The sequence below is a fragment of the Pollicipes pollicipes genome, unplaced genomic scaffold, assembly GCF_011947565.3.
Source record: "Pollicipes pollicipes isolate AB1234 unplaced genomic scaffold, Ppol_2.1 Scaffold_7262;HRSCAF=8765_pilon_pilon_pilon, whole genome shotgun sequence".
Lineage (NCBI taxonomy): Eukaryota > Metazoa > Arthropoda > Thecostraca > Pollicipedomorpha > Pollicipedidae > Pollicipes > Pollicipes pollicipes.
Genome location: NW_023597055.1, coordinates 10,391,715 through 10,412,122, shown reverse-complemented (window position 1 = coordinate 10,412,122; position 20,408 = coordinate 10,391,715). Strand labels below are relative to the sequence as shown.

The window sequence follows — 20,408 nt, the reverse complement described above, 5'->3', positions numbered from 1 at the left end:
CTACAGGATAGTTTAGAGATTGCATCAGTTATATGTGCGGACTGCTGCCGTCGATGTAACCGCTCCACGCTTGAATCGATTCAATAACCTGAACTGATACTACTCCATAATCCATGTGTGTCGAGCTGCGTGAGGAGTTCTAACACGGAGAACGTGGCAGGTGGCACCGAGCAATAGGCCACTCACGCGCTTGAATGGGCGCTCACTAACTGCAGGAGCCGTATGGCATGGACGCCTGTCCCAAAATCAGACCTTGGGAACAACGAACTTCATGGACGCTTTCATATCCGAGAATGTATCGACATGCTAACGTGCGTTCCAAACATGTTTTCACAATGCTGACCGAAAGTTCTGCAGGAATGGATGTGATAGGCGTCTTCGCCAAAACATCAGCTCCGACGACCCTGACGCAACCAAAAAAGCACAGAATTTCCCGTGGAATGCATAATTCGTACTGAAACATTTCAACGCGCCATACAATGCCGTGCTACGGCAAGCCCATTCCAGCCCGGCTCCTCTCTTGGCCAGGTTCCAATTGGCCGGAAGTTACGCGAGCCAATGGGCGATTTCGAGTTGCTATCTCCCACGCCTGCCACGGATCGGTCTACGTTCGACTCTAAACCAACTGATCTGTAGAGGCAGAGCAGCACGTGCCGTCTCACCAGGAAGAGTCTACAGAATGATCTCTGCACTGGTTTTATTTTTAAACGCGTCACTCATAAAGCCATATGCAAGTTTGAGATCGTCAAACGGTCACATCTACGCATGATTTGAAAGACGCATGCCACCCTTACGACTAGACAAAGACTAGATTTAATCGATGAAGATGATATGATTGATCTGGACGGCTAAATCACACGATTCGCACGCAGAGAAACAAGGTCCGTTTGTACACAACTTTGGACGGATGCAGCCAATAGCACGACACTACCGGCCGTTCCATTGTGGGAGCATTGAGACTAAACACGGAACGCAGAGCACAGAGCACAGGGCTCTGACGCAGCGACCCTGGGCGTTGAAACAGACACAACGGACTGCCCCCCCCCCCCCCCCCCCCCCAATATGTCTTCTCATCGTCCCCGCGGCTGGCAACGTCCCACGTCGATGAACCAAGCGAAGAAGGGCGAGCAATGGCGGACGTTCTCGAGTCGCGCCCACTCAGAAATCAGCTTCGCCGCTACACCCGCAGGACGACCGCGGCCGGTGACACCACGAGACTGGCACGTGCCTCTGACGGCGCCCAAAGATGAGCCAGCATGTCTGCGGGAAACTCTGATCGCGGCTACACATCACCACGCAAGACTAAGCTGAAACCGATCCGAACCACGCGAGCGCCCGTCGTCCACCGCGGCCCGCCCGTCACCGGCGAAGCCACAAGTGATGTCACAAGCCGGTCACTCCAAGGCACCGTCGCCGGGCGCCGCGGCCGCCGGCCACTGCAGACGCCCCTGCGCCCTGTGACGTCACCGACCGCGTCCGGGGTGTCACTGGACCAGGGAGGCGTGCCCGACGCCGGCCGCCGCCGCCGCGCCGCGCGCCTCGGCGCCGTCCGTCTCCGGCTGACGCCCGCTGACATAGCCCAGCCGCCGCAGGTCCTTGGTGAGCACCTGCAGCCGGCAGGTGACCACGCCCTGCGACCGGACCCGCATCACTGCCGCAGGGGACGCCCGGTCAGCGGGGGCACCAGCGCGTCACGGGCGGGGGTCACGGCGGGAGGAGGGGAGGGAGCGGCGCCATGTGCTGGGACGCCGACACTGCCACTAGTGCAGACCCCGGCAGTAAGCGAGTCGGACGGGGGCGAGCGCGTTGAGAATGCAGATTTCACGTGCTTGACGCTTGTTTGGTTCGCACTGGATAATGGTGGGTCAAGAGTCACAACCTTGCCGTGTCTCGAGAAATGGCTTTGGTTTCTGTAAGTCTATCCAATGGCTGAGAGCTGCGTGCAGCGACCATGAAACTCATCACGTAAGACGTGGAAGCCTAAAGCCAGTCGCCACATACTTACCCACCAAGCAAGGGAGAATCGACGAACACAGGGTCGATGATAATGCTGTGATGCGTCGTAATCGCGTTACTAGCAAACGTGTCAGTCGCAACACAATTCCGCGTCTTGTTTGCCTCACTTTAATTACATAGGGGTGATTTCGAAATTTCAAATTCAAACAAGCAAGCGGAACAATCTAAGGCTAACACCGATCAAAATGCGATGCTTTGGGCCTCGCTCGCACAGCCAGTGCCGTAGCTGAAAGGAGCCTAATGGGGTCATGCCCCCCCCCCCTCCCCCTCCCTCTGGAGATGGCGTGTCCACCTGATGCCGAAGGTCGCTGTATTTTTGCGGCTTAAGGCGCCCGTATTGCTCCTAAAAAACTCACTGAAGATGGGAGTCCCAGCCAAAAGGTCCTCAGAATTCGAAAGCAGGGCTCTTTTGCGACAGATAAAACGCACGTATACGCACTTCACCTCACCCTTCTTGCCCCCGCCGAGAGCCAGCGTGACCGGGTCACCTCCCCTTCCCTGTCCCCGCCGAGAGCCAGCGTGACCGGATCATCTCACCCTCCCTGTCCCCGCCGAGAGCCAGTGTGACCGGGTCACTTCACCCTCCCTGTCCCCGCCGAGCGCCAGCGTGACCGGGTCACTTCACCCTCCCTGCCCTCGCCGAGCGCCAGCGTGATCGGGTCACCTCACCCTCCCTGTCCTCGCCGAGCGCAAGCGTGACCGGGTCACCTCACCCTCCCTGCCCTCGCCGAGCGCCAGCATAACCGGGTCACCTCACCCTCCCTGCCCTCGCCGAGCGCCAGCGTGACCGGGTCACCTCACCCTCCCTGCCCTCGCCTAGCGCCAGCGTGACCGGGTCACCTCACCCTCCCTGTCCCCGCCGAGCGCCAGCGTGACCGGGTCACTGCACCCTCCTTGTCCTCGCCGAGCGCCAGCGTGATCGGGTCACCTCACCCTCCCTGTCCTCGCCCTGCGCCACCGTGACCGGGTCACCTCACTCTCCCTGTCCTCGCCGAGCGCCAGCGTGACCGGGTCACCTCACCCTCCCTGCCCTCGCCGAGCGCCAGCGTGACCGGGTCGGCCAGCTCCGGTCGGCGGCCAGTGAACCAGGAAGCCAGCTTCTGCAGCTGTGAGGTCGACTCCGGTACGAACACGGCCATCCTGGGTAAACACGCAGTCAGTGGATCACTGGACACGGCCCCCCGAGAACACCATGAACATAAAACACGGCCATCCTGGGTAAACACGCAGTCAGTGGATCACTGGACACGGACCCCCGAGAACACCATGAACATAAAACACGGCCATCCTGGGTAAACACGCAGTCAGTGGATCACTGGACACGGCCCCCCAAGAACACCCTGAACATAAAACACGGCCATCCTGGGTAAACACGCAGTCAGTGGGTCACTGGACATGGCCCCCCGAGAACACTCTGAACATAAAACACGGCCATCCTGGGTAAACACGCAGTCAGTGGGCCACTGAACACGGCCCCCCGAGAACACCATGAACATAAAACACGGCCATCCTGGGTAAGCACGCAGTCAGTGGGTCACTGGACACGGCCCCCCGAGAACACCCTGAAAATAAAACACGGCCATCCTGGGTAAACACACAGTCAGTGGATCACTGGACACGGCCCCCCGAGAACACCCTGAAAATAAAACACGGCCATCCTGGGTAAACACGCAGTCAGTGGGTCACTGGACATGGCCCCCGAGAACACCCTGAACATAAAACACGGTCATCCTGGGTAAACACGCAGTCAGTGGATCACTGGACACGGCCCCCCAAGAACACCCTGAACATAAAACACGGCCATCCTGGGTAAACACACAGTCAGTGGGTCACTGGACACGGCCCCCCAAGAACACCCTGAACATAAAACACGGCCATCCTGGGTAAACACGCAGTCAGTGGGTAACTGGACACGGCCCCCCGAGGACACCCTGAACACAGAATACCGCTCCTCCGCGTGTGCACAACGACTGGGTAATGCAGCACGACCACCCAAAGGCGCACAAGAACACCATTTGACTCTACCTGCTCCCATGGGCACACATAGTAGTCGCGTAGCCTAGTTGTTGCGTGTTCACCCAGTGCACACGAGCGCTGTGTAACCTAACACCTGCCGCAGCGATGGCCGGGGCTGTGGCCGCCGCTGGCTGCACGGCTGCCCCAGAAACACACCAGCACCGTCCACACGGCCACCTTCGGCACACACAGACACTACATGGCTCCCGGCCGGAACGTCATGAGCGGAGCACGCCGGATCTACGAGGTTACGGTCGACGCCCAGTGTCGGCGCTTAACAGGCTTAGCAGGCAAAGCGTCATGGAATACCAATCATCAACGACTGACAGCTAACCAGGTAGTTCCCAACGAAAGAGAGACAAGTCGCGACTACTCAGAAATTCCCCGCTATGTTAAATTTATGTAAACAACACAACTAATGAAATCACCACCTCGAAATGGAAGACTGCCCGCTCCGAGTGCAAATTCCAAATCGTACATAAACGACACCTCAGAATGGTTGTGCGCGCGCGCATCGCGTGAGCAGGTGGAGACCCCCGGCGAGCGGTGAGTAGGACGGCGCGGGCGCGGCCGGCGGCGGCCCTCACCTGACCCGGTGGCTGCCAGAGCAGACCGGCACATGACACACGCCGTAGCCACGAATGACGTCATTGCCGAACAGGTCCGGCCCGTAACCGCTGACGATCAGCTGCGGCCCTGCAAAACGAATTTGCAACATGCATTTGCTACGGTTTATCATATGTTGCAGTTTCTTTCACGAAATGTATTGCGGTAAAATATTTATCACGCGCACCTCATTTTGCAAACATCACACGAACGTGGTGTGTTAGATTAACTTTACAACTATGCAGGACACAAGGGACGAGCGTTTGCGTCGTTAACTCGGTGACGGCACCGTACACACGCGCCATGTGCTTCTGAAGATGCAGGTATCATCCGAATAAAACATTTTCGCGAGACCAAGTGAGTTGTTTAGTGCATTCACGACGAAACATTATGCATGTTAATAACGCAGTATTAATAGGCTCATTCTTTGTAGAAAAGCCATGGAGATAGAGAAAAATATGGATTAATATTTCGGCCACATACCTTTATCAAAACGAGTCAGGCATGCAGCCAAAATAGCAATACCTCTATCTCTCCAATATCGTCGCATTTGTACCAGGTATAACGCCGATAAAACTGTCAAATCTATTTTTGCCAGACCCGGAGCGGCCAAATGCGGCATACGCCACAGCCTGATAATTCAACTTCGAGCGCCCCGTGGACCAGCGCCTGTAAGATCTCCGCCCCCCACACGCAAACCTTTGTCACAGCATGACCAGTCCCCAAAACATGCGACGCCCTTGCCGTCCCTGACGCGCACGCATCCCCGGCGCTGACGCGGCCCGCTCCGGCGCGCGTGCGCGAGGACGGGCGGCGGGTGTGCGCGAGGACGGGCGGGCGGCGGGCATGCGCGAGGACGGGCGTGGCCGGGCGTGCGTGCGCGAGGACGACGAGGACGGCAAGGACGGCGAGGACGGCGAGCGAGCGGGCGAGCGGGCGAGCGAGCGAGCGAGCGAGCGGGCGGGCGGGCGGGACGGCGAACGGACGGCGAGCGGGCGGATGAGCGGGCGAACGAGCGAGCAGGAGGGCGGGCGGGCTGCAGGCGCCTAACTCACAGCCGTGCGGGTTGGTGGACTTGAACGACACTTCGACGGGCAGGTTCCAGACCAGCAGCTGGCGCTCGTTCTGGCTGCGCTTGCTGATCTGCGAGATACCCGTCCAGACCCTGGCGGCGGAGCGGCTGTCGTCAGCGGGGGTGGGGGGGGGGGGCGACTCGTGCGCGGTGACGACGGGACACCGCGCTGATCTCGTACTATGTTCCGCTCACTTCAGAGCGCATTTCGGCATGTTAAACTTTCGTCACGCAGATTGTGTCATTCGACTAGAATTTCATGATCGGTGGTGGGATCAGGGATCATACGAGTCATGATAGGCGTGGGCTGTAATCTCAGAGATTTTCTCAAACAAGGCATTGGGAGTCCATTCATATGAAGCTCATGCAGTGGTCAACATTACAACACCATCTCAAGGTGAATGAAAAGTGATTTACAACTGGGTAAAATAGATACCGATGCTTTGTAATGCTTAAAATGTGCATCAGCATAAATCCATGGTAAAACATCCAAACCAGAGTTCACTACTGGCTGAGGCATAGAACACAACCAACATCTTCACGTACCGCCACCATCTCCCAGTCGGGGCCATGGTTGAAGGAGTAGCGGCAGTAGACATCATCAAAGTCAGCCAGGCTCTCTGACTCAATCTGGCCCGTCACAGACACCATGAAGCCTGGCTCACTGGCTGCCATTGCCTTTGGACCGGCAGACAATTCAGAGCATGCTGACCAGCACCACCACTAGGCTGGCTGGTGGTAGCATCGCCATCAAAACTGACACTTTAAAACAATGTGAAGTAAAATAAATGGCACAAAAATGGTTAGCTACTAAATGGTATATCTAGAGGTAAAGCAAAATCACAATGATTTTGGTTTACAGCATGCCAGTACTCTTGCTTCTTAATGGCCATGCTCACTAGCTCTAAAAATCCTTCAACAGCACATCCACATTCGATCTCTCAGCCCACATTCAAACATTATGTTCAGAACATGTATAAGCCATTAGTCCCATGCCAGAATGCCCCATATGTACTGCAGTACCACACATCCTATATACGTATACATACACAGTTTGCGTGACATTAACAGATGCAGCACAAATAACTAATATATGCCCTGAACATCAAATTTGAAGGTGGGCAAAAAGAAAATGTGAATATAAGACATCTACATGACATTAACAGGTGCAGGACTAATGACGAATATATGTCCTAAACATTAAGCTTGAGGGTGGGCTGACTGCAAAATACGATTTTTAATATATGTTTTATAATCTTGAATTAGCACACATGGCACCTCATGGCACCCCACAGGCAAAGCATAATTCTTTTCAGTCAAGCCGAGGCGCCCGAAAACACCAATGAACAAGTCAATCAATCATTCATTCATTCAATCATTTCCCAAATCATGTGTTTGACTGTCGCCTTCGCGTCGCACTTTGCCGAAGTCCTTTTGACTCGCCGCGTGGCGCCGCTGGCCCTGCACGACCGCTCTGCTCGGGAGTTGTTTGTCTCGTTCCGGATATCTGACGGCGACAGCGCTGGCGTTATGCTGCAGACGGAGCTGAGCTGTTATGCGGGTGGGCGGCCGGCGGCGGCGTGTTTTTTTCGGGCGCCCAGCCAGGGGTGCCGCCCCGGTCTGAGGTGTGGCGTCAGGGCCTTGTCAGACCCGGCCGTTCAGGCACTGACGCGGTGATCGCAACCACAGCGGTCCGTCGTCAAGGCCCCGCCTCCCTAGATGGGTGGATGGGATGGGGTTAGGAGGGAGGTGGGTGGAGGGGGTGGGGGTAGGGAGGTGGGGGAAGGGGGAGGGTGGAGGCACTTGGTCGGTCGCGATCACTGCCGCAGCTCACAGTTCTTGGTGTAACTAAACTTTTGTCACTGAAACCCGAGTTCAGTGCACCGCAGGCACGTGCAATTTCTTATATTTCGTAAAACATTGTCGCCTTTTTCGATGTCTTATGTTTATGTGTATCGTAAACATGGATTTATTTTGGGAAACACGCCATTCTCATTGGTTCGACATACACCAAACATTATTTCTGGCAACGCCAGTTATCCCGTCGAGGTACCGTTCATCCACGTGCGTTTGTACGGTGCCATTAATATTACATTATATGCACTTCCGTACGTCTTATTTGATAAGACCGCTTCATCGCGCCGTGTCCATGCTGTAGACGGCGTTGGTAGGAATCTACGTTTCTTGAAACACGGCACCGTAAATCCTTTTCATGTCCTCCAGTTATGAGTGTGAAATGTGCAGATCGTCTTGTAAAACCGATAGCTCAAGTGTGCTGAAACTCTGCTCGCGTGTCATTCGACTTATCTTGATATTGCGCTTTCATCGGGAAGAGACTTCAAATCATACCAAACTGCAGTATGTTTCACTTGTAATCTCAATGGTAGAACACCGCAACTTGATTGTTAATTTCGTGTTGGGTCTACATTTGGCGACGTCGACGTTCTTGACCTCTGTGCTCAGGGTGTGCGTACTTACTTTTCAACACTGGGGAAGAATGACTTAGAGTTGGATTTTGGACGATTTTGGGGTGGTGGAAACGAATGGTGGTTTGGTTTGTCAGTGTGGTCTTGAATGAATGCAAATGGATCTTTCCCTCACTTTTAGCGTTTCCCGTAAAGGTGGTTTCCCTAAGACGGGTAAAAACGGCATGTATGAACAAACTATTTTAAAACTTTTTTTTGTTCGTTTTCAGTGTGGCCAAGGTTGCATTAAGTCGATCGAAGCAGATCTCTCTCAGTTTATCTTGTCCAAGTTGCTAGTACGATGTCGATGGACCGATGCTATGGCTGGGTGTATACGTTAGTATGCACCATTCATTGGTCATGCATTTCATTCATTCAACAGTCTCTTTGGTGTTGAACCCAATGCCTCGCCTACTGGGGCCCCCCGCTGATTCTTGTGCGTCACAAATAAGTAGTGATTTGAACAGCGTTTTTGACGTTGAGCCCAGCACCTATGCTCATTGAGATCCTCCCGGTGATAATTGGGGGTTGGGCATGTGCCTCCGCCGCCTGCGTTCAAGCATTATGGGCCGGTGCGTCGGCAGGGCCTGCACATGGCGCGAGACGTGCGCGCTGTCAAGTACCTCGAGTGCTCGGCTCTCACTCAGAAGGGCCTGAAGAACGTCTTTGACGAGGCGATTCGGGCTGTCCTGTTCCCCGTGCCGCGCAAACCCGAACGGCACGCCTGCCGTCTGCTATAGATGGCGTGGCGGGCGTGGCAAAGGCGGCATAGGTAGCGCTACTGGTACTGGACGCATGCCTGGCGTTTTCTCGTGTTGGTCTTGATTAGTTGTGGTGACGAAGTGGAGCTCGATCGCATATCACGCATGGTTTCTTATGGCAAGATTGTGGTATTTTATCACTGACTGGCGTGTAACCCAGCTTGTTCGGTGTCAAACTGGAGTCCCAGAGTGTCGCACCCTTTTTACCAAGTGTCTTTTCGACTGCGCGTCAGGAAACTCGGATCTGAAACCATGAAACCCTCGGTCTTCTTTGCACATTGATAGCCCTAGACGGGATGCACGCGTGTGGCATGCGTCCCACTGCCTTGGTGTGGGCCCGCGTGGGGGCTTGTGTTTTGTGTGTCGTCCGTTTACTACCCAGATCCAGCTATCCAGATCCAGCTACCCAGATCCAGATCCCTTCGCGACGGTCGGGCCGCGTGACAGCCGACCTAACGTGTGCGGCGGTGGGGCCGAAGGTCACCTACACCGCCGTCGCGCATGGCATGCTGTGAGTTTCTGGAGGAGGTTGTCTCCGTCGAGCCGTGCACTGCACCCTGGTGTCGTGTCGCCGTCAGGGGCCCAGGGGTCAGGGTCAGGGACCCAGCGGCCAGGGTCAGGGGGCCCGACACGGTTCGCGTCGGGACGGCGTGACATCGTCATGACATGACCTGTGGCTGGTTTGGTGTCGCCTCTGGTTATTAAGCCGTGTGTTGTGGCCGTGATCAGTTGCGAAGCCCCGCCGACGGGGCGCGGTCGCGTCCGTGTGCCATGCACCCCGTGACCCGTATCGTTTGCTGTTTCTGGTTTGGACTCTGACAGTCTGCTCCTGTGTGTGTGCCGCCCGTTGATGTGGCCCAAACCAGTAGTTGTCGGAATTCAGTCGTATCTTCTGACTTTTGCAAACGATATCTCTGAGACAGGGGTGCGGTGGAGTGTTGGGCACGTGGTCCCGCTACCGGGGGTCCAGCGCCGAAAAGCTGAAGACGGCGCCGCCGGCGTGTCGTTTGCGCCGGCTCCTCGTGTGCGGTCTTCGCGTCCCGTCGCATATCTCCGTCTCCGGGCGTCGCTCGTGCCGTCCGGTCCGTGTCGGCTGGACCGGGTGCAGAGTTCGCGTGGCCTCTTAAACTGGTCCCACGGCAGACTTGTTGTAGACGGGCACCGGGCGGTCGGAGTGACGGCGCTGCCGTTGTGGCTGCGGCAGCTGTCCGGCAGCTGTGTACGTGTCGCCAGTGGGATGCCGGTCTGACCTTTGTGATCTGACCCGGCCCCTGCGTGATCCTTGCGACCCGGACGCAGCGCCGTCTGAGTATTGTCTGACTTCGCCTGCGGGGTGTTCATGGCTGGTGTGTGACCTGAGCGTTACCTGACCTGTGTGACATGACCTGGACGTTACCTGACCTGCGTGACCTGACCTGGGTGTTGGATGACCTGTGGGACCTGACCTGGGAGTTACCCGGCCCGTGTGATCTGACCTGACCTTACCTGACCCGTGGGACAAGATATATTACTTGACCTGCGTGACCTTACCTGACCCGTGTGACCTGGCCTGACCCGTGTTTGACCCCATCTGCAGGGCCTGGCGATGGTGAAGGAGATCGGCGCCGTGAAGTACCTCGAGTGCTCGGCGCTCACGCAGAAAGGGCTCAAGACTGTGTTCGACGAGGCCATCCGTGCCGTGCTCTGCCCGCAGCCGGCGCCGCCCAAAATCACGCGCTGCACGCTGCTGTGAGCGGCGCCGTCTCTTCCCCCATAGCTAGAGCAACGAAGCCTCAGCGCCGCCGCCCGCTCCCGCGCATGGGGAGCAGCGAAGCCCCAGTGCTGCTGTCTGCTCTGGGCGCCGACGCCGGCCGACCGTACCGTTACACGGCTTGATCGCCGCCTGACCCGCCGGGGCGGGCTGCCACTGCCTCCGCGAGCGGCTTGGCTTCCAGACGAGCGCCTGGATAGCCTGCAGCAGAGGCCCGGCCCGGGCGCCGCCCCCTGCCGTTGTGCGTGGGATGTGGATGACGGTGGGTACCACCACCTCTCGTGCGCGGTGGAAGATGGCGGCGTGCGCCTGCTCGGTGCGGTGTGAGAGAGCGCCGCCTGGCTGCGGCTGGGCATTATCAGCACGTGTGTAGGCCGTGTGATACCGCATGTCGGCACCGGCTCGCGCGCTGGGGGGGGGGGGGGAAGCGCCGGCTGGGAGGCAGACGAGACGCGCTGCCTGCAGCCACGTGAAAGGGAGGGGCATGCGGACGGGCTCTGCGTAGGCGGCAGGGAGGCGCTGCGGGAGGCCGCGAGGACTGGGTCCTCTCGGCGTTCCTGCGAGGATGTGAGGAGCAACGCGAAAAGGCGAGCGGTTGTGGTGAAGGCACCGGGGTCGGCGATGATGTTGCGTACTGCAATGCTCATAATCGCTACCAAAGCACGGACGGTGTGGCTTGAGAAACGCCGTTGACGGCGTCGGAGACGGCACGTGGCTGCCACCTGGCGGAGTAAATACGAACCTGTGCCTGCTGGGGCGCCGCTGTGTCCGCCTTGGCGCTTGGTACGCAGGCTCGCAGCGCTCTAGGTCATGATGATCGCGTCAGATGTGAGCGCTGGCGCCTGTGCAGGAGTTGCGACGGCATTCATATCTGGCAGACTTTGTCCGTATCCAGTGGAGCTGTTTCGTGCCCTCAGACTGGGAATGAGGTCGCGTTCGAGTGTCGGCGACTGCAATTGCTTATGCTTATGCCAGTTGTGATACGCACGGCCGGGAAGAGTGACCGTGATGGTTCTCGTGCTAGAGTTTTACGCCCGATGTGTGTCCATATTTATCTCCCGTGCGGTGAATGTCCATATTTATCTCCGCCACCGCTGCATTTGAGAGGTGCATTTGCCCTGCTGCCATAGTGCGAGCTTCAGGCCGAGCGTCACACGGCGGCCGGGGTGCTTCCCTGCACAGCTGAGTACGGGGGCCGTGGACAGGGTGCCGTGACTGGACACCATCGGTGGCCGTGCCCCCGTCTCTGGTTGCTGTGAGTGGTGCCACACACTGCCGCTGTTTAGGGCAGGGGTGGGTCGGAAGGAGGTTCGTCTGTCGTGGGGACGCTCCCTCGGCGGGGCTTCACGGGGTTCGATGTCGGCACGGCCGCGGTGGTGACGTCGCGCGGCTGGTCGGGAGGTGCCGAACGGCAATCTGGGGCGCCGCTCCCAGCCGGCACGGCCAGCGCCGCTGGGCTGGCGGTGCGGGTGGCGCCGGCCACTCGGTGATGTCGGGTATGGACGGCGTCTCGCGGCGCCGCAGTGTTTAGGCTGTCAGCCAAGGTCGCGCGTGCTGCACACTGTCCCCACCACGGGGGCGGCGCGTGTTTGTTGTGTGGAGGAATTAGTTCGTGGCAGTGTCTTGGAACTCTGTCAGCGCATCTGTAACGTTGAAAGATATGAGTTGTACTGTGCGTGTGTGCCGTAATAAACCGCCGAATCGTGTTGCCGTTTGTGGATAATGCGTGCTGCGAGAGGACCAGCGGCGGTAGCTGCTTTCAGGTGCGGCAGACCGGTGCTGTTACCAGCACTGAAACAGTGGTGGCGCCTCCACTGTCTGGTCCGTATCATATTGTCCAAGGTACAGAATGTCCAAGGACCAAAGCTTCAAAACTAGTTCCTACAGCGGCCGCCAGGGTAAGAATGATCGCCCTTATTGGCAGGCAGCGTTGCCCCGCCCAGCGCCGGCCGCGCGCATACAGTCGACACCATTACAAAGACCACGCGCGTGGGGCTGGCCGGCCGGATTACTAGCTTAGTAACAGATCCATGTCCACCCCACGACGCAATGGAGCCGGCTGGAGGCGCCGCGCCGAGTATTGGTTCCTGATCGTCAGAGTTGGGTACGGTAAGATTTGCCTGCGTTTTGGGCTGCTAAAAAACATTGAAAGCAGGCGGAATATGAAACGGAATTATAGCCGCGCTATGCCCGAAAACATAATTGTCGAAATCGACACCAGCAGTGGGCAATTCTGGATGCCGGTCTTGACTGCTCAATTGTCAGTATAATGCAGGCATCATAAGTTCGGGTTAATAAGTTCAAACAACTTCAAATAACATATAAGCTCGAGGTAATCGTTTCTGGCATCATACACTAGCATTGTGGTTACTATGGGATGGCGTTTCAGCAATAGCAAGCTAACATCAAAAATGTTTAATGGTCAGTAGTGAATATCGTTGAATGAGGGCGAATGCTCTTCAATATGGTATTAAAAAAACACCCCATATCCAGCACGTGCGGAAAGCTGATCGAAACACGGCCGGTTAAACTGGATGTAATAGATGACCACTACCAAGAATAAGGTCAAGGTATTCAAGACAATGACTAAAGCACCATTTCTAAATGTACTTCACATGAAAAACGCTGCTCATGTGACGTCCCAAGATGATGCATGCTTACGTGCCTCCATTAAAGTTGACGATTGCGCGCAACAATTTGAATATATGCATACTTGTCTCCTGACGTCACAATGCCTTTTTACAACTAGTGTTTCTTGTGCAATGCTGCATCTATCAAAACTACGCACGCGATGCGATTGCTTAATTCGACACTAGGTATACTTAACGTGTTTACCTGTCATGTTTTCTTCGCAACGATGTGCGTACCATCTGTATACTTGCGCCACTGAGGTGTCCAATGAACCGGCCTGAAATCTGGCGCTTCGATTATCCCACCTGAACTATCCCTGTACTTAAGTTCCTGGAGGTTTGATGTCTTATCCCATTTTTTGATTTCATTTTCAATCCTTTGGCGCATGCGTGAGGAGCTTTTACCCCCAAACGGAACACTAGGGTTTCCTGGGGCGGTCAACTAGAATGAAATTAGGATGAGGACTATGGTCATGCATATTGCTTGCGTGGGTCCTGTATTTACTATCACAGATATACATATAATATATATATATATATATATATATAATATATATATATATATATATATATATAATATATATATATATATATAAATATATAATGTATATATACATATATACATATGTAATGTATGTATGTATATATTTGTATATAAATGCACATTTATGCGGAAAATAAATAATTCAAGTATTGGAACCCATGTTATGCTGTGCAGCCCTTAGAAAACGAGGGCTAAAAAGAGCAAAAAAAAAACAACTAAAAGCTATCACTACTTTGGCTAAAAAGCTAGGAATGTAATGTACATATCCTTTTTATCTCAAAATTTGATGGCAGAATTTGTTTGGAGAGGACCCCAAACTCTAGGGGGCACCACAATGTTGCGTGCTCCCCCCCCCCCTTCACGACATACTGGACCCACCCCTGTTTGCAGTCATTCCGCCGTGCAGTGGTAGCGCGGTATATCCCTGTTCTCACATGACGTGATCTATGAAGACGTGTTCCACATACGAAGAATGCGTTTATTTCACATTTTTACGGCTTCTTTTTGGACGTGATGAGAAATTACATCGAGGAGGCGCAATTCAGGCGGCAATGGACACCCGTTTTTGCAGGTATATATTGTCGTGGAAAACGAGAAGCACTTCCCGTTTAATTTAATTTCAAACGCATTATGCTCACACGACTGAAGGCCAGAAGAAACGCGCAACGCTCTTAATAATTGAGATTTCATGGCTGCTTGTTGTTTAGTCATGGGCGTGCCGACGCGAAGTGTAGTATAATCGAGGCACCATGGGCTTGAAGCGTGTTGTTATGGTTTAGGTCCCATCTAGCAGTACTACAAATAAGGTGTGGAGGAAGCAATCAACTTTATTGAGCGCCCTGCACCGGTATGACAGACATGTTGGGATAGCGTTTGTAATTTTAGCAAAGAAAGCTAGCCAGTCGGTCTCCTAGGCTCCGATGTGACAAATTTTGTCAATATATCTGATGTACAACTTTGATTTAAGCCTCATTTCGAAAGAGAGATGAAAGAAAACAAATACTAGAGCTAGAGGAGGTGCACGGCTATTTCATGTAGCTATGCGCTCAAGTCGTGCACTGAGATTGCGAAGAACACCAGGCTATTGTCAAATCTGTGAGATGGTTCTTGGAAACAGTCAGGAAGCACTCAGTGCGATGCCGAAGAATGATATGCTATCAAGTTTTCCTCGATTATGTTCACTATACCGACCCTATTCATTCTCTAGACGGAGTATTCCTACAAGTTGTTGCATTCTTTGTCACCTTTTAGTGTTTTCGCGTGTAGTGTTAATAGTATCTAAACTATCATCCTGCTAGACTTTATTATCTATGCTATGTCTGGATTCATCTTTTCTTCCAGTTACATGACATATAAGACCATGATCGCACATGCGACACGCCGATGACACTTGCGCGTTTTGGTTCATGGAACTAGCTCATGCCATGCTTCTTTGCCGAAATCGAAAGAAAAAGGACTGTCATAAAAACCTCATCAAGCTTGTCATATATGCTTCAATCAAAGGCGTAGGAACGTTTCAAAAGGTGGGTGGCCAAGCTCAGGGTGTACTTCAGCAATTTTTTTCTGGAAAGCGAGCCCGATGACCGGCGAGAGGGGGCAGAGATGGAGATTGTCATCGCTCTTTATTCAAAGGTCATGGCTGCTACGTTAGATATGCATCTAGAGCTGTTTCTCACTGGTGCACAATCTTGCCTATTCGACTTATCTGTCATTTGGCAAATAAGGCTATCCAGCTTCCCGAGATTATTCGTCCATTTTAACATTATCCCTCCTGGGGGAGCTAAATTGCACGAGCGGGTAGGCATTTTGGGCCGTTGGGGAGGCATCTACCTCCACAGTGTAAATGCCAAAGTACGGCCTGGACATAGGCTAGTGAGAATTTTGAAAAGTGGATCGATGGCTCACACTGCTTTTAAGAACCAAGCCACGAGGCCCATCTGCCATATGTTCCTTATCTGGGCCCTGCTCCTGTCCGCCGTCGGTGGTCACTGCCCTGGCCCGGATGCCTCCCGCACGACTGACCGCGAGCTGATCGTATGGCTACTTTGTTGCATACTTTTGGATCAGCGCTACTACTACATGGTGAAACATGTGTTGGACACCTGCAACAGTATTTTTTCCGAATAACCTTCCCTTATACCATACCATCGCAGAAAAATAGCCTCCGGGAAGCTGTCTGCCTTAGGTATGGATTGGCCCAACGGACACTTCATTGTCCATCATGCAACGTACGCAACTTGATCTGCTTTTGTGCGTCGGCAGGGGCGTAGCCAGAACGTCGCCAAGGGGGAACACATGGTTGACAAAAGCCCATCTTATGGTGATCCCCTAAAAAATCCACGGATATAGCTTACTGGTTAACAGGGAACATGGTTTTCTTCGTTTTATGGTTATTGTTACCTTGTAACCCGCACAGAAACCAGGAGCTACCGCGAGCTGAATTTTGTTTGTATTTTGAGGTCAATAAACTGCAGAAATCAGCCGTTGAACGACAACATGGAATAAGTTACCGGCGTTTTTAATTTATAATGGTTAGTTGACTCTTTCTAAATTGATAGAATTCAAAGGCCTTGTCAGAATTTTCAGCTTGGTCCTACAGACATTTAGGACATCGCGAAGGTAGATTGTAGATCGATGTGTTTGATCCAAATTGGAAGATGGAAATTGGCAAATCAAGTGGTCAATAATGTACATTAACATAGCCAGGCCGTGTTTGTCTGGAAATGTACACCATTCAGTTGAAATCTCTTAGTGATTTAATTTATGTAACATCCTTTTTTAACATGCGAGCCCGCAAATCTTAGCAACAAAAACCCCACCACCAGGCGTTACAGCTTTCATTTTCTGCGGATATTTAGCCCAGTGGCTAACTTATAACCGTGGCCCACCGGTGGACGAACATGGTGACGCTTCCTAAATTATTAAGTTTTAACACTGTAAACGATTATCAATACAAGTTTTGTGACGTCATTTTGTGCATGCGCACTCCAAAGTCTTAGAAACACAAGCATCGACACCAAGTGTTGCAGCCTCCATAGGCTGCGCAACGTCGGCCGAGTATCTGATACTAAGCTATGGCCAACGGTTGCATGAAAATGATGGCGCTCCTGAAAAAGTATTCTGAAATATTGTAAAGTGTAGCAAAAGTATCGAGCGCATATTTCACATGTGCAAGTTTTTGACTGATGAAAAGAACGGATTTGCCCTTAAAGCACCGGGAAGTGGGGGCGGAATCTGGTGATTGAACTGGAGGAGTGAAGGAAGGGTCTCTATTTTTCTTGTTTTTTGCAAGTATTTGTCTATCCAGAAGACAGATTAACACAGCGCCCGCCGTCTGGTGGCAATTGCAGTGGCCGAGACGTTTTGGTTTTTCGGAAGCTGCAACCCAGACCATCCCTGCTCTCGAGGTTGGGGGCGGGTATGCTCAAGCATTTTGATGTAACTTGTTTTGCTAGTACATTCTGAAAAAAGCGTTCTCAGGCAAGCATGGCATGAACTTGCTCGTTCTTACGCTGATTTCTACCCATCCTATTCAACAATAATAAAATCCCACTGTACTCAACAATAATAAGACACCTTATTTCCTTCCGGGTAAGGGCCTCTTGAGAAGAACATAGGGGGTACATAACCGTTTCCAGTCAAGGGTTGAAGGGTCATTCCGTTCCATCGCGAAGTATCTTCTGGCTATCATTCTGGCGACACGGAGTGGGATCGCCTGGTCGATCCGGAGGCCATTAAAAGGATATAGCATACCACATTGTTCCCATCCCTGACATGGGAGGCCTTCTGACCCGCGCAGTTAGCCCCAGATCAGCACAGGAACCCTCATTGACGCAACAACATCCACGATCACCGCAGATAGTTCAATAATTGTCACATAGACTCTAGTTCCGTGTTTTTCTGTGTTCTTCAGAGATATTGAGTTCTCTCTGATGGTAGATTGTAGATGAAATGGGGTTCCTAATTTCCATTAACGTGGCTAACCCGTGTTCGTCTTGATATGCTCAAGATCCTGTCATAACTGATTACTGATAAGAAAACTACGTCATATGGTCTTAAACACGCAAGTGCGCGCTCCCAAGTCATAGCAACGACAGCCCCGACACACGGCGTTGCAGTCTCCATCGCATGCGGCTTCGGCCCTGCGGCTGTAACACTAAGCGATGACCAGTGAACAAACGAAAAAGATGACGCATCTTAAGGGCGATGTCTGGTGAAACAAGTAATTCGGCATGCATGTTACATGTAGTGCAAAAGTAAGCCAAATGCAACCTTAATCTGAAAAGTGGAGGGGGAGGGGGGCAGTTAACATTGCAAGCCCCCCACCTTGAAAAGTGGGGCTCCATGGTCCCCTGGCCCCCTGTTCCTACACCGATGGTCTCAATGGACCAAAAGTAAAATGCAGAGAATAGAGCAGAATACACAATACATGGTGCATGGTTCTGTACGCACAGGATGTACACAAAATTTCTTATAATCTTTTTCCAGTGAAATTGTATGTGAGAAGAATAATGCATGACACTCGGGCTTGTTTAATGAGCACCTGGGGACACATATCTACGGAGAGCGTGCGCTCACAATTGGGGGAGGAAGTAGTCGACATACATGCACCAATGGCACACATTATAACATACTTAAACTTTTAGGTGCACATTTCAGCAACGGCATAAGACAATGCGGACCAAGGATATAAGAATCGCTACGTGTCGGTAAACGTTGACAGAGGATAGACTCGCAAGCACCATCGCGAAATACTGATTGTTAGCGCTGTTGTTCAGATAAGGTACGTTCAGCAATACTTGTCTGCTGATTTATTTTGACACTGATTTCCTGTAGCGAATTGCCTTCTGATCTGTGATACAGTCCAGCGAAACCTTCCTGCCTAGCCATTGATGTCTCGTGCAAGCCTTATCATAGTGCCGTGTGCCTTGCAATAGGATATGGAAGCTTGCATGCTTGATTATTTTGATACTTTTCTTGTCAGGATCTGCACATATTTACAACAGCTACGATCATTCACAGGCCTTTTGAATTGTGCGTTGTGTGTTGACTTATTCACAGGTGACCACGTGCACTACCTGGAAATGTTGATTTGTCATAATATTTTGGAAATATTGGCATAGAGTCTTGGCGTAGCCACGGGTCTCCCGGTATACTGACGTACCTGTGTTTTGGCATAGATGTCAAAATTGTGAGAAAAAATCGTGCGTGCGTGCGTGCGTGTGTGTGCGCGCGTGTGTGTGTGTTACGGTACTGTTTTAAGCATTAACGGGTAGCACACGTGTAAGCAATTGCCTTTTCCTTTTAACGAGTGATAGAATTTCTGGGTTTGCTCTCATGCGATGAACAGAGGCAGGTGTCACCGACTTCCCTTGTAGGGCGAGCATATTTAAAAAACCGAAGTTGTCCTCAGATGTTCGGCCATTTTACAGACTGACTTCCTAGATACATGCAACAAGCACAGCCACCTCTCAGCCCAGCAGGATCTCATGACTTGTTAATCAGTGCGTCCTATTGGACTTGTGTGACTTTAAGTAGCAGAAACGCCGCCATAGCTCCATCAGTTAGTGAGTGCTGCCCAGCCCACATGTGACAGTGTGCCCCCCCCCCCCCCCTCTGAAAGGAGACCCTCAGTGTTGTTCAATAAGTCCGCTGGAAAAGGCCTCTCCTCAACTTACATCTCCTGGCGCCGCCCCTGACAGACCCAATAAATGGACGTGGGGAATCCACATCAATGAAAAGTCTCCACCATCTGTTGATGCACCAGGCTAATTGTTCTAAATGGCATCAGTGCAGTATTTGACCACAAATGGCCATTCATTGAACCATATCTCTAGGATTTTGTAATGTAGTGTGCTTTGAAATATGTTCCTATCCCTGCCCTAATGCCAGTGATACATGATCAGAAACAGGCTATTAACCCGATAGGAAGCCTAAATTATTGATACCCATACTTTCCCTCTCTTGCAAGGTTTACTCCTTTGGACGCTGTAGGCTAGTTGTGGTGAAGACGTGACAGCGATCACTAAAATAAAAAGTAGTTGCAAACAGAGGGTCTAGTTTCATAAAGCTATGACCAACAGCGAACACGCCCCCGGTCCGAACACAGAGCAAGTTCCAGGCCGGCTAAGGGCAAACGCTGCGACGCTTTCACAGCAGCTCCGCGCGTGTCCAACGCCCCACTCCACGGTACTCGTCTCGTACTCAACGATCACTTGCAAGTCGAGCGCAGCCTCGCCGACCAACAGAATCCGACACCATCTATGCACCAGCGTGGGAAATGAATCCGTTGCTATGCGACCCCCCCCCCCCCCCCGACCGCATGCTTGTAGTGTTCGCACTGACGTCGTCTGTACGCTCTCGGCCGACGGCGGGCGGAACAACGCTGCCTTCCAATAAGGGCGATTATTCACACCCTGGCGGCCGCTCCAAGAACTATTTTGGAAACTCTGGCCCTTGGACATTCTGTACCTTGGACAATACGTACGTTGGACATTCTGTACTTTGGACATTCTGTACCTTGGAAACTCTGTACATTGGGCATTACG

At 52.8% G+C, this 20,408-nt stretch overlaps 1 protein-coding gene across 1 annotated transcript; it reads right to left on the bottom strand.

The window, feature by feature from the left end:
• Positions 1-1,553: 1,553 nt before the first annotated feature.
• LOC119113419 (B9 domain-containing protein 1-like) lies at positions 1,554-6,385 on the bottom strand (the record flags this gene model as incomplete). The annotated part of the gene is made up of 5 exons (XM_037237736.1): positions 6,219-6,385; positions 5,694-5,803; positions 4,620-4,728; positions 3,038-3,156; positions 1,554-1,651 (listed from the first exon to the last, which is right to left on the bottom strand). Coding segments are annotated over exons 1-5 (603 nt in total), but the record flags the coding sequence as incomplete, so codon positions are not given.
• Between the last annotated feature and the right edge of the window lie 14,023 nt (positions 6,386-20,408).